The sequence below is a fragment of the Trichosurus vulpecula genome, chromosome 6 (assembly GCF_011100635.1).
Source record: "Trichosurus vulpecula isolate mTriVul1 chromosome 6, mTriVul1.pri, whole genome shotgun sequence".
Lineage (NCBI taxonomy): Eukaryota > Metazoa > Chordata > Mammalia > Diprotodontia > Phalangeridae > Trichosurus > Trichosurus vulpecula.
In genome coordinates this window covers 64949450-64971516 of record NC_050578.1, presented here as the reverse complement: position 1 = coordinate 64971516, position 22067 = coordinate 64949450, and the positions used below count along the sequence as shown (strand labels likewise).

At 40.5% G+C, this 22067-nt stretch overlaps 1 protein-coding gene across 1 annotated transcript; it reads left to right on the top strand.

The window, feature by feature from the left end:
* Positions 1-308: 308 nt before the first annotated feature.
* On the top strand, positions 309-6382 carry DDIT4L (DNA damage inducible transcript 4 like). The gene is made up of 3 exons (XM_036765380.1): positions 309-572; positions 1277-1416; positions 3235-6382. Exons 2-3 carry the CDS (start codon positions 1329-1331, stop codon positions 3720-3722), a joined length of 576 nt encoding a protein of 191 aa, XP_036621275.1. The 5' UTR covers positions 309-572; positions 1277-1328; the 3' UTR covers positions 3723-6382.
* Positions 6383-22067: the final 15685 nt, after the last annotated feature.

The following is a 22067-nucleotide window of genomic DNA, read 5'->3' as shown; positions in this document are numbered from 1 at the left end:
CCCACGGCGGGGTGAGGACAGGGGGGGAGGGAAGACTGGAGGAGGGCACCGCCAGACTGACGGACCAAGAGACAAGTCAGGGGGCGAGAGGATCTTTGCAGCCTTTCCTGGGGACTTGAGGCAGGAAGATCTCCAGCCCACCCTGTAAACTGCAGGTGCATCTCGGGCCGGATCGGGTTCTCCAGCCGCCTCCCCAGAGCTCTGTCCTCTCCAGTTCGGACACCCAGGAGAGAGGGGGCGGAGAGAGGGGCGGGGCAGGGGCCCGAGGCAGGTGGGCGGGGCCGGGGAGGGGGGCGGTGGCGAGCAGTATATACAAGAAGTCCCGGGACCTGTGCGTCGGTGTAGGGGTGCGTTGAGGGCGGGGGGCGCTGGTGGCTACCGCTGGGTGCCTGCAGGGCAGTACCCTACTGCCCCCCGCCCAGAGAAAGGGTGCTTTAAAAGAGGTTTGCCTGAGGCGGGCTTTTCTTTTCTTTCTTTTTTTTTTTTTTTACTGTATATTTAAAGCGCAGTATCCCCACTGAGCTCCGGGCATCTCGTGTACGCCAGCGTGCACTTCTGTAAAGTCAAGGCAGGTAAGAGGAGACCCTGTGGCCCACAGAGATTTGGGCAATGCTCGAGTTTGCAGCGTGGCGCTGTGCACGGTGCTGCATTTGGAGCCAGAAGGACGTGGGTTCGAATGCTGCTTTAATGTATTACCAGTGTGACCTTGGGCATACCATTCAATTTCTCTGGGCATCAGTTTCCTCTCCTGTAAAAGTGGAGAGAGGGGTAGATTAGATGGCCTCTAAGGTCTCTTTCTTCTCTAGAGAGATAACCTTTAGAATAGACCCTGTGTCTCCGAAGGACCCATGGAGGGAGTTGGTGCGCACAGCAGAACAGTGGGACAGGACCTGGGTTCGACTGCCTGACTAGCTGGGTCACCCGGGCCAAGTTCCTCCAACTCCTGTGGCTCTCGGTGCCTTCATCTTTAAAACGAAGAGAGTTGGACTAGGTGACCTTCAGGCTTTAAATCTATGGGCCTGTGAGGTTTGGACGTGCAGCCTCTGTTCTTGGCAAAGTTAACAGGCGAGTTTTGCTTCGAGTTTATTTGGTCGGATTTCCTGCAGTTGGCTTCTCTGCTTCTAGGCCTTGAGACTTACTCGGGAGCCAGACTCGGGAGGGGGAGCGGAGAAGGGAGGTGAGGGCCTCTTTCCTTTAGGAAGCAAGTACTGTCTTTTGTGAGGGGCTCTTTGCCCCCCCGCTTAGCTCACTTTTGTGTCTTTTTTTGTCTCTTCAGTGCTCCCGAAAGCTGTTCCCCCCGCGCTGCAGGAGCCACAGTGCGGTTCACCATGGTTGCGACTAGCAGCTTAAGCAGTAAAAATTCGGCCAGCATTTCAGAGTTGATAGACCGTGGCTTTCCGCCTGGAAGTCTAAGTGGTGAGCTTTTCAGCGGCTCCCCGGTTAATTTCTTGGGGACGGGTAGGACCGCGTGGCCAATCAGGATGCAAGTTTACGTTCTCTGTGATGTAATCATCTCGAGTATAGCTCCTTTGAATGGGGAGGCGATCCCATCCATCCTAGCCCTTCGGGACGGAACCAATGTGAAAAAAGAAAATACCCCAAGGTTTATTTGACGGGAATAGTTACTGGGGCTGCTACTAGCCTGGATGACTTGAAAGGTTCTGTAAGAGCCCTGTAGACCTGAAATTACAGTGGATATTTTTTTACAGATCCAGTTAAGTAGTACAGATTTACTTAGTACTTATTCTGGATTTGTAGCAGCAATTCAGGAACTGAGTCCCAAGGAAAACTAACCTAAGTTTCCTTTTTTTTTTTTTAAGAGAAATGAGGGGAGACAAAATAATCCCATATCATTGATGGAAAAATCCATTAGTGTATAGAGAAGAAATAAACTGTATGGCAAGAGAGACTGACAGGGCAGTCCTCAAGTGAGCAATCAGCCTGTGGTGTGGGTGGAGAGCTGCCAACTAGTAGGATTACTTTAGGAAGCAGATGACCAATGCAGAGTATCAGTTTTCTGCAAACTTAATTTTGTTTTCCTAGGACTGGCTTGTTTTGCCTGGCTAGGGGAAATTTGCCAGATAATTATGAAAAACTCTATCACAAAGCAGGGTTTTTTTAATAGGGGATGCTATAAATTCAGGCTAATATATTAGCCACTAAAATTAAGACTTTCTTAGAGCTAGGCATATTTGATATATTGCATGATAGGGGTTTTTATTCCACATTTAATATAACTAGTAAAACTTAGAACTGGGATTTGCTTTTTTTTCTTTTTTTTTTTTTCATTTTGGTGTGGGAGCAACTCTCCCAACCTATGGGAGGCAGATTGGCAGCATACTCATCATTTAGAGTTGCCTGAACCCCATGGGAGTTAAGTGGTTTGCCCGGAGGGGATCATTTTTAGAAATAGGATTTAAAACCAGGTCTTCCCGACTCTACCTCTACCTTACTAGCCACAACATTATACTGGCTTTAAATTAATTTTCCATTGAAATCCTACTAACACTTCTTGGTTCTGGTGGATGTGACCTTGGGTTCTCAAAGCCCATGCCAGCTGAGCATAATCTCTGGCAGGTCTTACCGAGCAATGGACAATATCTGTTATTCACGACTGAGCCTATTTCTGCTTGGAAAGCCTCTCAACCAGAAGACAGTTTATCAAATGATCTTTTTTAATCCACAGTAACTAATGGAAAATTGAACTAATGGCTTTGAGAGGTTGTGGTATGCCTTATTGGAGAGTGGACCAAAACCCATGAAATATCACAGATTCTAGAAGCACTGAAATAAATAAGCTAACAATAGACTGAAGTACTATAGCTAAAATTCTGAATTTACAACTAAATAGAATCATATTTTCAAACTAGAAGAGACCATAGAAATTTCACTTAGTGCAATTTTCTCTTTTTTTTTCCAGTTCAGACTTGTGATTTCATTGATGTAGGGAACTTTCTCTACTGATATAATTTACAATCTTAGAGACTTGCCCAGGACACTGAGAGGTTCAGTGACTTGCCAGTGAGTCTGGCATCTGCAAAAATGAGAAAACTGAGGCTAACTTTCAAGTCAATTCAGTTAGTGGTAAAACTGGAACAAGAACCAATGTCTCCTGGCCTTCAGAAATAAATGTTATGCTATTTCTCTGTACCATGGTTTGTTGGTGCTGATTTTTTTCTATGCTTGGGTTTTTCCTTTTTTCTCCCTCTCATCTGTAACTTCTCTTTCCTATAGATTTTGACTACTGGGATTATGTTGTGCCAGAACCCAACCTCAGCGAGGCTGTGTTTGAGGAGACAACTTGCCAGAGCCTGGCTAAAATGCTGGAGAATTGCCTGTCCAAATCCAAGCAGACCAAACTTGGCTGCTCCAAGGTTCTTGTCCCAGAGAAACTGACCAAGAGAATAGCTCAAGATGTATTGCGCCTTTCTTCCCCTGAGCCCTGTGGTCTTCGAGGTTGCATTATCCATGTAAACTTGGAAATTGAAAATGTATGTAAGAAGCTGGATAAGATTGTGTGTGATGCTAGTGTGGTGCCTACCTTTGAGCTTACGCTGGTGTTTAAGCAAGAAAATTGTTCGTGGTCTAGTTTCAGGGACTTTTTCTTCAGTAAAGCTCGTTTCACATCTGGTTTTAGGAGGACTCTGATTCTCAGCCCAGGCTTTAGGCTTGTTAAAAGGAAGCTTTACTCACTGATTGGAACAGTCATTGAAGAGTGCTAGAAAAATCTCTCTTGTTGATTTATAATAGATTGTACCACTGCTTGGTTTGATGTCACTTGTAGCTTGACTGGCCTCATCAAGAAACCCCAAATTTAGCCCATTTGACATATGTGTTCCTTATTCAGCACAACCTCAAGTGTTTTGCTCCAAAGCATTAATCTTGTGGCCTGCCCAAAACATCCCCAAGGGAGGAGTAGACGCTCTTCACTGATTAAGGCCATAGCCACTGAAAAATGGGCTGGAGCAGGAGGGAACACAGTGAGCAATCGCCTTTCATATGGGAAGCTGTATTCACTCTGGCCCATCCTTTCAGAAGCAGGCAGGCTACTCAGTAATTAAGTAGTTGCATCCAACCAGTCAGTCCTGAAGCTTAACTTGTTGACAACATGAATGACATTTTGCTTAGTTTGTTCTTCATGATGGCACTTTAAAAGTTCCCCAAAATAATCCTTACAACTATATAACCTTATTAAACGAAGCTCAGCCAGTAGAAAAACTTCTGAAAGCTCAGAAAACCAATATTCCTACCTTGGGTTGAAGGGTTCTTATCCCATGAGGTGGGATTTTAAGTCTCTGAGCTTAGCTTAAAACTAACTCTTGGAAAGAGCTGATTAGGAATGTTACAGAGACAACATGGCTCTGTCTTTTCTCTTGCCGCCTCCCCTTCACCTTCCAAGGTGTGGAGGGGGTAGCAATCTTGTGTTATAACCTCAACAAATTTATCAGTTTTACTCAGCTTTATTTGTAAGATACATGCTCCATTTTTAAAAGGTTCTATATTGCTTATTATCTTTTGAACTGGGGAGAGGTGATAAATAAAGCAGAGAGCAATACAAAGAACACTGGCCCTGGGTTCAAATCCTGCCTATAATGCTTAGTAACTACTCAACCTTGGGCAAATCATTTTAAGCTCCTTGGGCCTCAGTTTCTTCATCTGTAAAAGGAAGAGTCATAGTTTTAGAGTTGGAAGAGACCTTAGAGTCTATCGAATCTAACACCATCACTTTAAAGATGAGGAAACCAAGACCCGGAGAGGTTAAGAGACTTGCCTAGGGTCACATAGCTAATAAGTGTCTGAGGCAGGATTTGAACTCAAATCACTTCTGAGTCCAAATTCAGTGCTTTATCTGCTACAGTATGCTCCCTCCCCTATAGCAATGATGGGGGTTGGACTACATACCTCCATGGTCCCATTTACTGTAAGATCTATGATCAGCTTTTGTTAGAGCCCGAATGACAGAACCATAATGCCAAACTGGGAGTCTGTGGCTATAATGGTGATGGATTTCAGAACCTGAGTTTCAGGAAGGCATTGTCTGATCCAACCTCTCTTTCAATAGATATCTAACTCAGCAATCCTTTTCCAAATCATTAGATTTAGTCCTCCATCCTTCTCCTTGGCTCAAAGAATTATTTGATGGGCTTGGCTGCTTAGCTTCTTTTCAAGACTTCTTGGGCTTAATCCTGGATCACCTTCTCACCTGGGTGGTATCTCTTCGTTGCTCTGACCTTCCTTATCTCTATATCTCTCTACATGAAAACACAACACCTGGGAACAACTGTTTCTGAGCACTTCTCTCCTTGATCTCACAAGCCTCTCAAGTAACAACTGGATCTCAACTGCTTATTGGCTACCATTTTAATTATTGGGCTCAGCATATTCACGTGAAGTCACCATTGGTTATGGAGACTTGGTTTAGTTTAGCATCATGAATGTTAGCAAGAGTTTGGATAACACAGGCAAATACCTCGATTTTTTTGTTTTTAATTGTGCCATGGCCTGAACTCTAGGCCAACTCTGTCCTCCATCATTCATTAGTAAACTAATCATTGATCTTCCTTAAGAATGAAGGATCATTAACCAGTTTTCCTGCTGTTGGTAGAGAACTTTGGTCTTAGTATAACAATTTTCAGCTGTGTTCAGTGTTCAAAACTTTCAGATGATTTTGTAAATTGAGATAAAAAGAGCTCATTCATCCACTCTCACATAACAAATTTAGGGCAGCTAGGTGACCCAGGGCATAGAGCACTAGACCTGGAGTCCGGAAGACCTGAGTTCAAATTTGGCCTCAGACACTTCCTAGCTGTGTGACCCCAGGCAAGTCACTTAACCCTGTTTGCCCCAGTTTCCTCATCTGTAAAATGAGCTAAGAAGGAAATGGCAAACCACACCAGTATCTTTGTCAAGATAACACAACTGAAACAACTGACATCAACCATACCTGAGGCAGGGGTTCTATCTAGCACAACAAGCACAGTGTTACTCAAAAAAAATGACTTTGATCCATTGTCTCATCCCACAGGTGTCATAAATTGTAACTAGTTCTTTGGGATTAGGCAGGATTCCACCAAATCCAATCTGGGTAGTGTCTGGGAATTAGACCATTGCAATCAAATTAGACCATTGCATATCAAAGATATGTTATTGCTTGTGGCTTAATGAGTGTTGTATCTCTCTAAGTATAGTGGGTCAAGTCCCCTTTGCCAGGACTTCCTCGACACGGATGTGGAGTTTATATTCCATTAATAGCAGCTGGTTTCACTTGTATCTTTCTGGCTTACAAGATGGCGGCAGCTCATGGCGGTTCTTAAATTAATATTCCTGTTAAAGGAAATTGAAGTTTGTCTATTTTTGACAATAAAGGATCATATATTTCTAATTTTCTAGTTTGTCTTTCTTGGGCTTGTGGACTACTCTTTAAGTAAAGAATGACAATAATAGACAAATGATTTCTGAATATTGTATGATGACGTTGCTTTGGGGTACATACTTCCTAAGTATCCACCTGCCCCCCACCATGGTCAGAAGAAGCAATTCAAGGACATTCTCAAGGTCTCTCTTAAGAACTTTGGAATTGATTGCATGACATGGGAGATACTGGCACAGGACAACCCAGCATGGCATGCCCTCATCAGAGAAGGTGCTGTGTTCAATGAGCAAAGCAGAATTGAAGTACCAGCAGCTCAAAAGAAACTCGAGATGCACAAATTTAGATAATCCACCCCAAATGTTCACGTAGACCGTGGTAGAGCCTCCTGAGTTCATACTGATCTGATCAGCCACAGTCAGACACGCTGTAACTTGACTCTAACATAGTGATGTCATTTTGATCATCTTAGACAACAAAGGACAACAACCAACCGTGCGCCACCCCCTTCATTTTGTTGTCATTATAAATGATAGCAGTTGTACTCTGAATACAAGTATTCCAATCATTTGTGAGTTTATGGATTAACGAAGTGTATGTTCTATCTTTAACCTCTTTTGGATGTTACAATGATAGTTTTTTTTTTTTTACAAACAGCATTAAGATGAGCTCCGCAGGTATCCTTTTCAAAAATAAACTCAAAATCTTAGTCCAATCTGTTCCTCAAGGTTTTCTCAACGTCTCCTTCAATATGAAAGTCACAACAGGGCACAGAAGCAGCTACCATATTATATAGAGCATTGGGCCTGAAGTCAGATGGACCTGAGTTCAATTCCAGCTTCAGAGACTCAGGAGCCATGTGACCTTGGGCAGGTCACTTAACCTCTCTTTGCCTTAGTTCCCTCAGCTGTAAAATAGGTATAATACTAGCACCTACCCCCAAAGGTTGTTAATGAGATAATATTTGTCGAGTGCTTGGCACATAGTAGGCTTTATATAGGGCAGCTAGGTGGAGCAGTGGATAGAGCGCCAGGCCTGGAGTCAGGAAGACATCTTCCTGAGTTCAAATCTGGCTTCCAACATTTACTAGCTGTGTCACTTAATCCTGTTTGCCTTAGTTTCTTCATCTGTAAAATGAGTGGGAGAAGGAAATGACAAACTATTCCAGTATCTTTGCTAAGAAGAGCCCCAATGGGGTCGTGAAGAGTCAGATACAAATGAAAAAGACTCAACAACAACAAAAGGTTCTATAGAAATGCTCACACACACACATATTTGTATTTGTATTTTCACGCTGTTTCTCGTCTATAGAGTTTGCACACAATTTTGATCTATGCAGGTGACAATGAACAATTTGAATCATTACTAAATTTACTTTAAAGTTATATTATCCATTCATTGGATGCCTCTGTGCATATTTTTCTAGGATTATCCTTTCTCACTTTTTCCTATCATTAAACCCAATCCCCTACAACTGAAGTTAAAATAGAGGGAGAGATATCTACAAACCAATTAAAGATGCCATGGGTGAGGAAGAATATGACCAAAAACCTTCAGTTCTCAAATAAAACATACATACCTTTGTTTTGTGTGACTTGTTTTTGGTGTTACCATATGAAGAAAGTGTTCTAACTATTCACTTAAGAAGGACAATCCTTAGAAACTGTATGCAACTCAGTTTTAAGGTTTGTAAAGTGCTTCCCTCATTAAAACCCTTGTGGGGGGTGGGAGGAGAATATAAAAAGTCCACAGTAGAAAATAAAAGAAAATGTGGAAAGAAGCATAGAAAGTGGCTGTGAAAATGATGAGTAGTACTTATGTAGTTTTTCAAAAAAAAAAAAAAGGTAAACATTGTGAAATGTAAATTGATGGTTTTATAGTGAATCCTCTTTTTAGGTTGTGCTGTCTATATGGAAATGTTCTCTTTTTGTCTTTATGTATTTAAGCTCAAAATTAATTTTAATTTTTTTTCTTAAAGAAAAAGAAAAAACCCTGGCAGTAGGTAGTATGAGTTTTATTTTGAGGTTAAGTGACTTGGCCAAGGTCACTTAGGCAGAGTAGTAAGTATTGGTGCTATGGTTTAAACTCAGTTTTCCTTAATCCAAATAGAATGTTCTTGATACTTTACCTCTGCTATTTCATATGAGGAGGGCAGTTAGGTGATGCAGTGGATAGAGTACCAGCCCAGGAGTCAGGATGACCTGAGTTCACATCCAGCCTCAGACAGTAGCTGTGTAACCCTGGGCAAGTCACTTAACCCCAAATGCCTCCCCCCATCAAAAAAAAGAAAGGAAATATGCCAACAAAAAGAAGATAACTTGACTATTATAGGCACCAGCAGCAAACATGCAGTATCTCAGTAATCTAATGCTAAAATCAATTCAAATTAACAAAGACTTATTGAGTACCTATTCACAAAAGGTAAGAAGCAAGATGGTAGTAGTGGATAGAGTCAGAAAAACATTGGTTCACATTTAGAGTCGGCCTTTGGAATCAGGAAAACCTGGGTTCACATTCTGACACATGCTAATTGTATGACCATGAGCATTTATATTCATGTCCCAGGCAAAGTAACTAAAAGTTAAAGATGATTTCCTATTTTCTGAATCCTACCATGCAGTACAACGTCCAACCAAAAAAAAGCAGTACGAGGTACTTGTGTTCAGAACTAGGTGTACAATAATGGAAATTAGTTCTAACTCCCAAAGAATTTTTTTATTAATTTTATTATTTTAATTATTGATTTATTATTTTATTACATTTAATTATTTTATTATTAATTATTTTATTATATTAGGAATTCTTAAGTAATGTTGTAGATTGAAAAGAGTGACAGACTTGAAACCAAGAAATGAGTTCAAACCTTTACCCTGACAATTACTAGACATCTGATGGTGGACACATCACCACCTGGAGTCTATTTACTCATCTGTAAAATGGGTCTTGTATTTGGGAGGAAAGTGCTTTGAATACTGTACTATATAACTATGAGGAGTTTTTGTGTGATAGGATATAAAAGCATAATGTGTTGATGATAACCACCCCCTAGGAAGTCCCACATTCACCCTGGTGATTTGTGCACGCCCTGCAGAGGTCAGTGGAAAGAGTCAAGTAAGTTGAGTATTCTCTATGGTTATCAGAGAGTCCCAAGAAGCAGAGCAGGGATTTGAACTCTAATCATCAGACTCTGAATCCAGTACACTTTGCTCTGTTCTATGGTTCCAAATGCGGTCCTTGTTCAAAAGACTCTCAATATCTGCATGTCTATTTCAGATGACATCACAATACCTCTGGACATTGACATAGGAATTCCCATTACCAATGCAAAGAAAGATCAAAGACCTTCTACAATTCTGCATCTTAAGGGTTCTTATAGAATTCTCTAGGGTACTCAGAGGTTATGTAAGTTGCCCAGGGTCAAACAACCTGCATGTCTCAAAGGAAGGACTTGAACCCTGGTCTTCCTGACTCTAAGCCCTCATACTTCCCTTCAACAATATAAGATAGGACATATTGCATGTCAAATAAATAATAGAGACAGGAAATTCAGCAAGAGTTCAGAAAAGGCAGAGTTTACTGTGGATGGGATTGGTCACGTGAGGTTTTGTGGGAGAGGCAAGACTTGACCTAGATACTGAATGATAATGAAAAACCAGAGTAAGAAAACTCCCAACAAGGACAACCACATGAGCAACTGTCTGTGACATGTCTAGGGAAGATGAGTACAATTGAGCCAGAGTAGAGTATTCACGTAAGGGACTATAGAAGATAAGTAAAAACAAATGTCCCTTAAAATTTAAGCCAAAATGCTTGGGCTTTTTCTTATGGTTGATGGAGAGCCATTGACTCTTAAGCTAAAAGGTGATGAGTGTAAATTAATGTCTTAGGAATATGAATCTAACTGGGTTGTGTATGATGACTTGTTGTTTGTCAATTAGTTGTATACCACTCTTCAAGACCCCATTTGGGTTTTCATGGCAAAGATGCTGGAGTTATTTGCCATATCCAGCTCTTTTTTTACAGATGAGGAAATTGAGGCAAACAGGGTTAAGAAACTTGCCTGCCATCACACAATTAGTAAATGTCTGAGGTCAGATTTGAACTCAGGTCCACCTGACTTCAGAGCTGGCACTCTATGCATTGTGCCACCTAGCTACCCATATGATGGCTTGGAGAGGAGCAATACTGTAAACAGAGAGACAAGACTGGAGCTTATAATGGAGCCTACAACTGGAGCCATGAAACAAAGAGGCATTATGAAGGAAAACAAGGCAACGCTGGGGAATGACCAGATGTGAAGAGAGAGGGAAAGAAAGAATATCCTATGGACTTTGTGACTTTCAATTTGACATGTAATACAAAAGGTGATGTGATCTAGTTCTTTCACTCTGTCAGGAATATATAGCAAATAGTGATCTCTCTGGGACTTCCCATGATGTATGAGAGTCAAACACCCTCCCGTTGAAAGAAATGGTCACTGATCACAATATGGCAGTTAGTACAAGAGCTCAGCTAAACAAGAAAGAGACTGAACCCCTTCAGATGCCTCTTCTTCTTTCTTTCTTTTTTCTAGCAGAGAGGGCTCAACATCAATCCTGAGATGGACATTTCTTTTCTTTTCCCATTTATTTATTTTATTTTTAATTTATGTCATAAAACAAGCATTTCCAAAACATAGTATAATACAAGATGATTGCACATGAAACTGCAAATCTATTATGTACAATGTGCTATTCTTTTTAAATATATAATAAAATTGTTACCTAAATTATTTTTTTCTTCCCTTCTGCTCCTCTTTCAACCTAGAGATGAAATATATTGCTTACCAGACTTATGGATAGGCAAACAATTTATGAATGAACAAGAGATAGACAGCAAAGTTAGGTATAAAATGGATAATTTTCATTACAATAAAAAGGTTTTGTACAAATAACATAAATGTCATGAAGATCAAAAGGAAAGCAGAAAATTGGGGGGTGGATTTTATTTACAGCTTTTCAGATAAAGGTCTCATATCTCAAATATATGAAAACCTTGTCAAATCTATAAGACTACAGTCACTCCCCAATTGATAAATGATCAAAGGATATAAAGTAGTTTTCCAACAAATAAATCAAAACAATTTGTAGTCATATGAAAAAAATGCTCTAAATCATTATTGAAATGGCCATTTCAATTTTCAACCAATCATTAAGTATTTATTAAATGCCTACTATGTGAGCCCTCCTGGCTCATAGTGAGTGTAAATTGTAACTCTTTCTCATTTGGCCAGCAACCTCGAAGGTCTTCACCTCCTAGTTAGATTTTTTTTTTATTAAAAGAGCCATCCCTTGACTCATTTCTTTTTTTCTTTTTTCCTTTTTTTTTTTTGCTTTTTGGCCGGGCAATTGGGGTTAAGTGACTTGCCCAAGGTCACACAACTAGTACATGTGTGAAGTGTCTGAGGTCACATTTGAACTCAGGTCCTCCTGACTCCAGGGTGCTCTACTCACTGCACCACCTAGCTGCCTGCCTTGACTCATTTCTTAAAGAGGCCTATTCACTGAATGGGTGTTGCTTCACCCAAAGTGAGAACCTGAGAAGACCTTAGCTTAAAAAGGCCAAGGTCTCCCACTGCATCCTAGACCATCTCCAGTTTGTCCTAATTGATATCTGATTACCAGACCCAGATGGCTCTGCAGGAGAAAGTGAGGCTGGTGACATTGCCCAGCCCTCCCTCACTCAAATCAAAGTCAGTTGCAAGTCATGTCATCATCATCTTGATGTCATGGTCCTCTTCAAGAATGAAGGACAAACCACACAACTATGTATTAGGAACCAAACATGCAAAAACAAAGAATTGTGATATGTAAAAAAGTTCAAGAGACATAGTTTCTGGGTATTTTCTTCATTTTGTTAATAAGGCCAGCAGGTTACTAGTAAAAGGATGATTATTTGACTGTCTCTCTTAGACCAAACACAATCATGGTGGTGGACTCACAGTTTATATACCTTTCAAAACAGTAGGAAGTCCATCTAAATGGTTAACATGATTGGAGATGGGCTATATTAAAATGAAGGGCTAAATACCTCTTGGATAGGGAAAGTATCACTATAGCAGACCCCCCCCTAAGCTCTAGGCCATCAATTCAAGGAATGCATACCCCAACATATACCGAAGCCTGAGCAGAACACAAAGGGCTTCCCCACCCTAAATTAAATTCCTTGCAAGCTTGGGTGGAATCTGACAGAGATCTAAGAGAATCAATGCAATTTCATAATCAGTAATGTCCTTCAGACTGAACATTTAAGTGACTTTAGAGAAATGGGAGGGCTCTGAATCTTCCCCTTTCCTAAATCATTGGTTATTAATAATCATTTCTCACAGAATTAAACACTTCTCACTCTCAATGAGCTTAATTTTTAATGGAGAAAACAAATACATAGATAAAGAGACAGAGCATAAGTGAATGAATACAAATGGAAACAAATTAGCTAAATATAAGTCAGTGAATAAGCATATATTAAGTGCTTAGTGTATACCAGTCATTATGATAAGTGCTGTAAATATTAATAGAAACAGAAAGATAGTCCTTGCCCTCAAGGAGTTTACATTCTTAAAAAAGAAAGAGAGCTAAAAAGGGGGGTGGGGGAGGAGGTACTGGGAACAGGGCATGGTGGAGAAAATCCAATGGAAATGAGTCAGCAATGCAGCCTGAAGAGAAAGGAAGATATTTTTGGCTTGGGCCTCCTCCTTAAACTGGAGATTCTGGAAAGAATTAGCCAATTAGGAGATGAGGCCATGGGGAAGGAGGGTACTCCAATGTTAAAAGTAGTCCGGGGTGGAGAAAGCTTCCATGGTAGAGGTTTCTGTTATGTGGTAGAGAAAGTCATGTGGAGATGAGTGAGCAGTGTAGCCTTGAGGGTCATGATGGTAGTTTGGGGTGGAGGGCACTAGGGTTTGGGGGAGGATCAAGAAAGGCTTTATGCAGAATATGGTGCTTAAGCTGTAGTTTTTTTAAAGAGAGACAGAGAGACACAGAGAGAGAGACACGCACACACACACACAGAAACAGAGAGAGACAGAGAGAGAGACAGAGAGAGAGTACTCTATAAATCAGAAGTAAGGAATAAACATATTCCAAGTATGGGCATGGAGTCCCATGACAATGAACAGAGAGATCAGTTAGGCTGGATCGGAGAGTATGGGAAGGGGAATGATGCCTAATGAGACTGGAAAGAAAGGTTGAAAGCAAGTTGTGTAAGGCTTTAAAAATTAAGCAAAAGAAAGTCTATTTGTTATCCTAGGAAGTTACTGGATTTGGTTGAGTGTGAGAGCCACATGGTCAGATCTCTTTTGAAAGAAAATTACTTTGGCTGCAATACATAGATAGATGGAAGTGATGGGATGGGGGGGATTGTCAGTTATCTTGATCTTTATCTTGCCACTGGACCCAGATGGCTCTGGAGGAGAAAGTGAGGCTGGTGACTTTGCACAGCCCTGTCTCACTTAAATCCAATTGACTTGAAAGTCATGGCATCCCCTTCCTGATGTCATGGTCCTCTTCATGAAGGAAGAGCAAACAACAATTAAGTAATGAATGATTTGAGGCAAAGAGACCAATTAGGAGGCTGTTATAATAATCTAAGCATGAAAGGGTGAAGGCCTGAATTGAAGTGGTAGCTATATGAATTGAGAGATGTTGTGGAGGTAAATGAGTCTAGAATAATTTCAAGATTAAGAACCTGAGACACTGGAATGATGATGGTATCTTCTGCAGAAACAGGGAAGATTGGAAGAAGAAAGATTTTAGGGCAGGGTTTTTTTTAGCCTTTTTTGGTTGAATGGAGTCCTTTGGCAGTCTGATGAAGTCTATGAATGCATTCACAGGATAATATTTTGAAATGCATAAAATAAAATAAATAGGGTGACAAAAAACTAATGTTGAAATATAGTTTTCAAAACACATTTTTAAAAATTCATAAACCCCATGTAAAGAATCCCTGGTTCAGGGGAAAAGAAAATGAATTTAGTTTTAAGCATTTTAAGTTTAAGAAGTCTTGAGAATATTCAGTTTGAAATATGAAACAGACAATTAGTGGACTGACAGGGGAAATATTGGGACAAGAGATATCCATATCTATATGGAGATCTACATAGAGATATCTACATTCATGTATTCAGACATTCTTGAAGCAACCAGCCAATGAGAAGATGAGGCCACAGGGGCTGAGAGTACTTTAAATATTAAGAAGTAGTCCTGGGATGGAATTATATATGTATATACATATATATATATATATATACACATACATACATACATAGACACATACATGTGTGATGGCATATACACACATGTGTGTATATCTACATGAATACATATACACACATACATATATACAGAGAGAAAGAGCATAGAAATGATAATCAAATCCTTGGAGACTAATGAGGTTATCAGGAAAGAGAGAGAATAGGGAGAAAAGAAGAGGGAGAAGAGAATCTTGGGGAATGGCCAAAGTTAAGGAATTTGATGAGGATGATGAGCCAACAAAGGAGACTGAGAAGGAGCAATCATACAAGTAGGAGCAATTAGGTGATACAGCATATAAAGCACCGGGCTTGGAATCAGGAAGGTATCTTCATGAGTTCAAATCCAGCCTCAGATACTTACTAGCTATATGACCCTGGCCAAATCACTTAACCCCGTTTGCCTCAGTTTCTTCATCTGTAAAATGAGCTGAAGAAGGAAATGGCAAACCACTCCAGTATCTCTGCCAATAAAACCCCAAATGGGGTCACAGAGTCAGACACAACTGAACAACAACAGCAACAATCATACAGGTAGGAGGTGAACCGGGATAGAGGAGTGTCATGAATGTCCAGATTAAAAAAAAAGAATATTCAAGAGGAAAAGAAGGTCAACAGTATGAAAGTTTGCCCCAAGGTCAAGAATGATGAGAACTGAAAAAAGGCTACTAGATGTGACAATTAGGAAATCATTAGTTCCTTTGGAGAGAGCAGTTTCACTTGAGTAATGAGGTCAGAATCCAGAACACAAAGGGTTTGTGTCTTCAGTGCTTAGCACAGTTCCCAGAACATAGCATGCCTTGCTTTGCTGACTTGAGAAGAGAGTGAAAGAAGTGGAGACATTGAGTATGGGCAACTTTTTCAAGGGCCTTGGAGACAGCCTTGTGAGTTTGTGAGCTCAGGAGATCCTGGGTCTCTTGGCGAGTGCTTGTTGCTCCATATGAGAATTTCCCCCTCTCACTACTACAGTGTTCCTTGGAGAAGACAAATACATACAAGAGGAGAAGCTTCATCCCTGGCCTGGCTTATCAGAAGTAATCATGGAAATCATGTACAGTTGAGTCAAAGGTGAAGAGCTGCTGATTCATCAGTCCTGCAAAATGTTTCATGCTTTAATGTTTTAAGTTATCAACCTCCTGAAAGGGTATAACTGTAGTTATGTTACTGCTGTTTGTTTAAATGTACAATGTGTGCTTTTGAGTCTTTTGTGTTAAGAATTTCCTTTGGGTAGAGGAAATAAATAGCTGTCCTATACCTGACAGGTGAAAAAGAAAAACGGTGTCACATGCCAATTTGGCCAATGCAGGAATTTGTTTTGCTTAACTATACTCTTTTTATTATCAGGGTTTTCTTTTTCTTCTTTCCCTCACTCTGGGCTGAGGGAGAGGAGATGGGGGAAGAAGAAAAGAAACAAAAATTAATGCCTATTGATTAAAAAAATAATTCACTAAAAGTTATATAATAAAGAAAAAGGGGTAATGCCATCTCAAAGATTAATTTAATGAACAGAAATTAAAAGGTTTCAACCCTCTAGGAGACAAAATTCACAAGATCTTGGATCTGGCATCAGTTTATTTTCCTCTTCTGTAGAATTTTTGAGGAAGAAATATGGGGAAAGGGAGTTAGAAAATGAACTTTAGTTAAAATCATGAAAAAAGAGAAATACGGTGAATAATTATTTTCATGATTACCATAAATCACCAAATCCCTGTTTCTTGTCTAAGTTCTGCCTCTAACTCCAAGTGTAACCTTGAGTAAGATGATTTAAGTCTACTGTATTTCCCCATGTATAAGATGCAACTTAATTTTGGGGCCCGAAATTTGAAAAAAAAAATGTATTACATAAAGTTATTGAACTCAAGTTTTATTCATAGCTTTCAGGCATCTTTTGGGCAAGTCTGGTGCATGTACGCATGCTTAGTCCATTGCGTTTCATGAACCTGAAGCACCAATTGTATGATCCTTTGAAATCAGTAACTTCTTTTTCATCAGCACTTCTTCTTGCCTCATGCAGAACCATCTTTGTGGACGCAGGAATTCCAATTGCCCTCTGCTCTTCAATCCATATCTTCAGTTCCCTCTCTAAATCAGGCCATTTTGCTGACTTGCCTCTCATGGCCTTCTTCTGCCGTGGCGTTTTCAGTAGGGTTTCTTCTTCCCATAGCCAGTCTTGGATTGTTTTCTCAGTTGGAGGAGGACCAAACTTACATTCAGCAGCATGATTTCCATTCACTTTTGCAAGCTGAATCACTTTTAACTTGAATTCAGCACTGTAGGAAAATCTTTTCTCAGCCATTTCTGGGCAGAACGTAACCTAATATACCAGTAACAAATGCGAAACAATGAGCGCAAAAACAAGTGCAAAAAAAGTGGGAAATGCAAGTAAAAAAATATACAACCACCGTATAAAACGCACCCAGTTTTTAGACCCCAAATTTTTCAAAAAAAGTGCATCTTATACATGTGGAAATACAGTATGTCAAGGTCTTTCTGATATCCTAAATACAAGTCTGACTAAGAAGATATAACTATTGTTAAGTGAAATGCCAGTTAGGAAGCCATGAAAGTTATTCAAGATATTTGTGGTGGGTGATAAGGATGGCCAGAAAAAATTCTGCCTTGTCTCTGTTGAGAGTTATTTTAGATAATCTTGTCTAGTTTGATAGCCCTGTGTAATTTGGGGTCTTAAATTTGATTCAGAATCGGCTAGTTCACTCAGATAACTAATTTTGGATAGCATTTGCCCCTGTTTTAACGATCCGCCTAGCAGCTTCTGTGGGGGTGTAAGATCCACCCACAGCCAGCACCCAGAAAGCTGCCGGAAGCACAGGTTCTTTTGATCTGCTTTAATAAGGAAAGCAAGGTTAAAGGGGTTGACAAGTTTACTTTAATCAAGCATACAGACAGCATTCACTTAGTTCAGGGGAAAAAGCCAGCACCCTGAACTTCAGAACAAAATACAAACAAATTACAAATATCAACAGATGGACCCAATACAATTCATAGTTACCAACATCTAGGTTCAGCCCAGGAGCTCAGAACAAGGGCTGGCCCAGAGTCATGCACCACCACTGCTGTAAGGAGGAGCTCCAAAGAACAGACAGTCAACCCCTGGTTTTTATATCATGCGACTCACCCACGTGACCTAGAATTGTCACAAAGAGGCAGACTTAAGCCCACGTGGTCTAAAAGCCTCTGCTCTCCCAGACATGTAAACTAGGCCCTCCCTGGAATTAGCCCCACCTTGGGCCTCACCTTAGTTGCCAGTCCACACCCACTAAGGTTTTACACCTAATAGGGGTTTGGGCCTGGGGCTTAGCACCTAGTAAGACTCAAGCAAAGACACTGAATTAATCAAAGGAAACAAAGGCCAAACTCTTCAAGGGCACTTGTTGAACTAAGTGCTAAGGAGCCCATTTTGATTACCAACATAGCCCCTACTTGTAATTTTATGAACTATCATACAAATTACAAATTTGGCAATTCTTCAAAGCATTCCCTATAACCTGCAAGTGAGCGTGTATGTCTGTTTTTGACAAAGCATCCAAATACTGATAAAAAAAATTTCAGGGCAACTAGTTGACACCATAGATAGAGTGCCAGGTCTGGAGTCAGGAAGACTCATCTTCCTGAGTTCAAAACTGGCCTTACACACTTACTAGCTGGGTGACCCTGGGCAAGTCACAATCTTGTTTCCCTCAGTCCCCCATCCATAAAGTGAGCTGGAGAAGGAAATGACAAGCCCCTCCATTGTCTTTGCCAAGAAAACCCCAAATGGGGTCACCAAGAATCGGACACGCTGAAATGACTGAACAGGAACAACAAAAATTTAGGGTGTGGGGAGAAGCATCCATTTGCTTAACTGGAAATGCTAGGGAGGAGGTCACAAGGAAAGAGAAAGATCTCTGAAATTCTAGAACTGTTAATGTGATTTCTCTGAACTTTATGAAGAGCCATAAAGTGCATTTCCAAACCTTCATAATACCCCTGGGGCCTGGTTATGGCATACATTCTTTCCTTCCTCACACTCACACACACATACACACACACACACACACACACACACACACACACACAAATCCCAAGTCAGAATTATCCCAACAAACAAACCAGTAAGAAGCACTTTTTTAAAAATCCACCACCCTTCTTCCTGTATACATCATCTTTTAAATTGAAGATACAAATGTCATAGAGAAGAACCTCTCCTCTACCTTAGAACCAAACTATTCTTCTACAAAACTATTTCTGCGACCTCAGAGCCAAGTGTTTAAACCATGGGTTGCAGGAAGTTTGCTCTCAGAGTCCAGAGAGGAAAAAAGCCAAACTTAAGTTTGTTCATTATTTTTATGTTTTTATTTCAATAAAAAATCAGCCAAATGATCAATGAGTATCATCAACTGCCAGTTATCCTGGTCTACCAGTCTATCCAGTCTGCCTGGATGAGTACTGGAGCTAGGGCAATGGACCATTTTCATGTCTCATTTGTACTCTGAAGATTCAAATCAAATTCAAATCAAATCAAATTTTACTAAAAACATATTCTAACCTCTAAATAAAAGCAGCAGCCGAGGCATTTCAAAGCAGTTCAGAAAGATAAAAGCCATAGGCAATGAGGTTAAAAGCAATTGGCAAGGAAGTTGCTTGGGGTCTCAGCGGTTCTCAGCCAAAGTCCTAAAAGCCACTGTATATACTTCTCTTCCCCACAGCTGGATCGCAGCTCAAATTACCTTGGCTCAAAGTAAACTAACACTGTTCCAGGTCCTTACAACAACTTCCTTGCTCACAACAGTCCCACCTGGTGTTTGAAAACCGTGGGTACCTAACTTAGATACTCTTCCCAGTTCTACTAGTATCCTGGACCACAACAGCACCAGGCTTGCAAAGAAACAGTGAAACAATAACTAACTTCAAGAGCTTATGTCCTCCTTGTTTATGGCATCCAATTGGATGTTACATGCATCAGTGAACAAAGCATAGTTTTGTATGAGTTCTGGTTTCCAGAGCCATAACTGGGACAGGGCCAATAAGGCTTAGGCTCATGGTAGAAAATTTAGAAAGTGTTACTAAGACTGTGGTAGGATATGCTCGTATGCCTCCTTCTCTGCTTTTTCCTCTTTCATCATGAGCTTACAAACTTTGTGGTACCACAGCAGGTATATATCATACCCTCAACATTTGTTGCCACTTTACTCAGAAACAAAAATGGCCAGTGATGGCTATGATGACCTTTATAGAATTGACCTCCATTTTACTGAGAGGTAAGAAGTGATCGGATGAGTCTATAAATATGAATATCTTGAACAGGTGCTGTAGAAAGACAATAAGCTATGTCCAGAATTGAGTAGGAGGAGATTAAGCAAGGTCATACTGGTCTCAGTGATCCCAAACTGCTTGCCACTACAAAAACCTCATCTCTTTAATACCCATATCCTTCCAGCGAGGCTATATAGCTATAAATCACCAATGCTACATTCTCAGAAGAACCAAAATTCCAGATAACCCACGCTCGATGTGCATGAGCAGGCTCCAATGTGTTACCAGAAATTACTTGTATATGAGAAGTTATATAAAAGACACGAAATGCATGGCAGGAAAGGGGTGGGGGTGAGGGCTTGTCATGTGGTAAGAATTAGAGACAACAGATGGACAGCTCAAGGGACATATTGGAAATCCCAAGATATTAAAATAATGAAAAGTCTTGGGTGCATTCTGTATAAAGGAGTTATAGAAAGAAGGGGACAAAAATTTCACCAGATAAGAAAGAAGGAGGGGCTGTAACTTGTCTTGGAGAAGAAACTATCCACCTCCATGGAATCATGGGTATAACATGATACAATAAAGGGCCGAGCAGAATCTGTGTGACAGATGATAACTGAAATTATAACCAATTGGATGGAGAATGTCCATGTGCCCTTGTATGTAGCTTATTTGCACGTACTCATTTGCATGTTGTCTCCCCCATTAGACAATGAATTTCTTGAGAGCAGGGAATGGTTTTCTGTTGTTCTGTATTCCCCCGCACTTAACATAGTGTCTGGCACATGATAGGTGCTTAATAAATGTTTATTACATGTCCTTGTTGAGGCAATATAGGGTGCCAACCTTGGAGCCAAGAAGACCTGAGTTCAGGTCTCACCTATGACACATACTGGCTATGTAACCATGAGCAAGCCACTTAATCTTTCAGTTCCCTAGATAACCCTCTAAGCTGCCAAGAATACACCAATCTACTTTGGAAGAAAGAGTTTCCTCCCTGGGAATTCCCAAGAATCATGACATCAAAGGTCTGATCTCAAAAAGAAAAAGAAAGGAAAACATTTACTGAAAGTTAGATGGAGTTAATATAAACACCAGGGAGCTTACAGCTAGGAATGGGGCTAAGGGTAAGAACCCTATCCCTGTCCTCCTCTTTATTGCTTTGAAGAAATTATCCATCTGCTGCATTCACTCCATTTTCCATCTCTTCTCAGACCCTTGAAATTTTAACTTCCTCTTTATTCAATCTACTAAAACTCCTCTGAGGTTCCCTAATGCCAGCTCCCTAATGGCAGATCCAATGCTTGTTTGGTTTTTTCCTTCAGTTCTCATTCTTTTTGACCTCTCTGTGACTTCTACCACTGTTGACTTCCCATTAGACACTGTTTTCTCTCAGACTCAAAACCACTACATTATCTCATTTAGCCTTCTGCTTGGCCACTTGTGGTATCTTCATGGTCCTCACAGCCCTTTGATGTGAGTGTTTCCCAAGGGTCCTTGACACTATCTCCCATGGCAATTTCTTCTACCTACAGCCTCAGCCACCACCTTGTGTTGATGACTTCCAAGTCTATATAGATAGGGCAGTGGATAAGAGAGCAGAATTTGGAGTCAGGAAGACCTGAGTTCAAATTCTGCCTCAGATACTTAACTGGGTAACCCTGGACAAGTTACACAACCTCTTTCAGTCTCAGTTTTGTAAAATAAAATGATAAATGGAAGAGGCTTTAGAAACCTTAAAGCTCTATGGAAATATTAACTATTAATTTTGTTGTTATCTGATTGTGATCTTTCTTCTCAGCTCCAAATCCCACTTGCCTATAGAATTCTTCCATCAGGCTATGCCATTGGCACTTCAAACCCAACATGTGTCAAATGAGCTTATCTTTCACATAAACTTTCCCTCAAAACCTCCTTCTGACTTCACTATTTAGATGAGTGGTACGAACATTGTTAGTTTCCCATCTTTGCAACACTGGGAATATTTTTTATTCTTTCCTTCTCCTCTCAGAGCCAATTAGTTACCTGGTCATGACGATTCCACTTCTGCAACGTCTCTTGTGTCCATCCCCCACCTCTCTATTCTTGCCTCCATTCATCCTGGTACAAGCCCTAATTACCACATACTTGGACTATTGAAATAATCACTTTAAG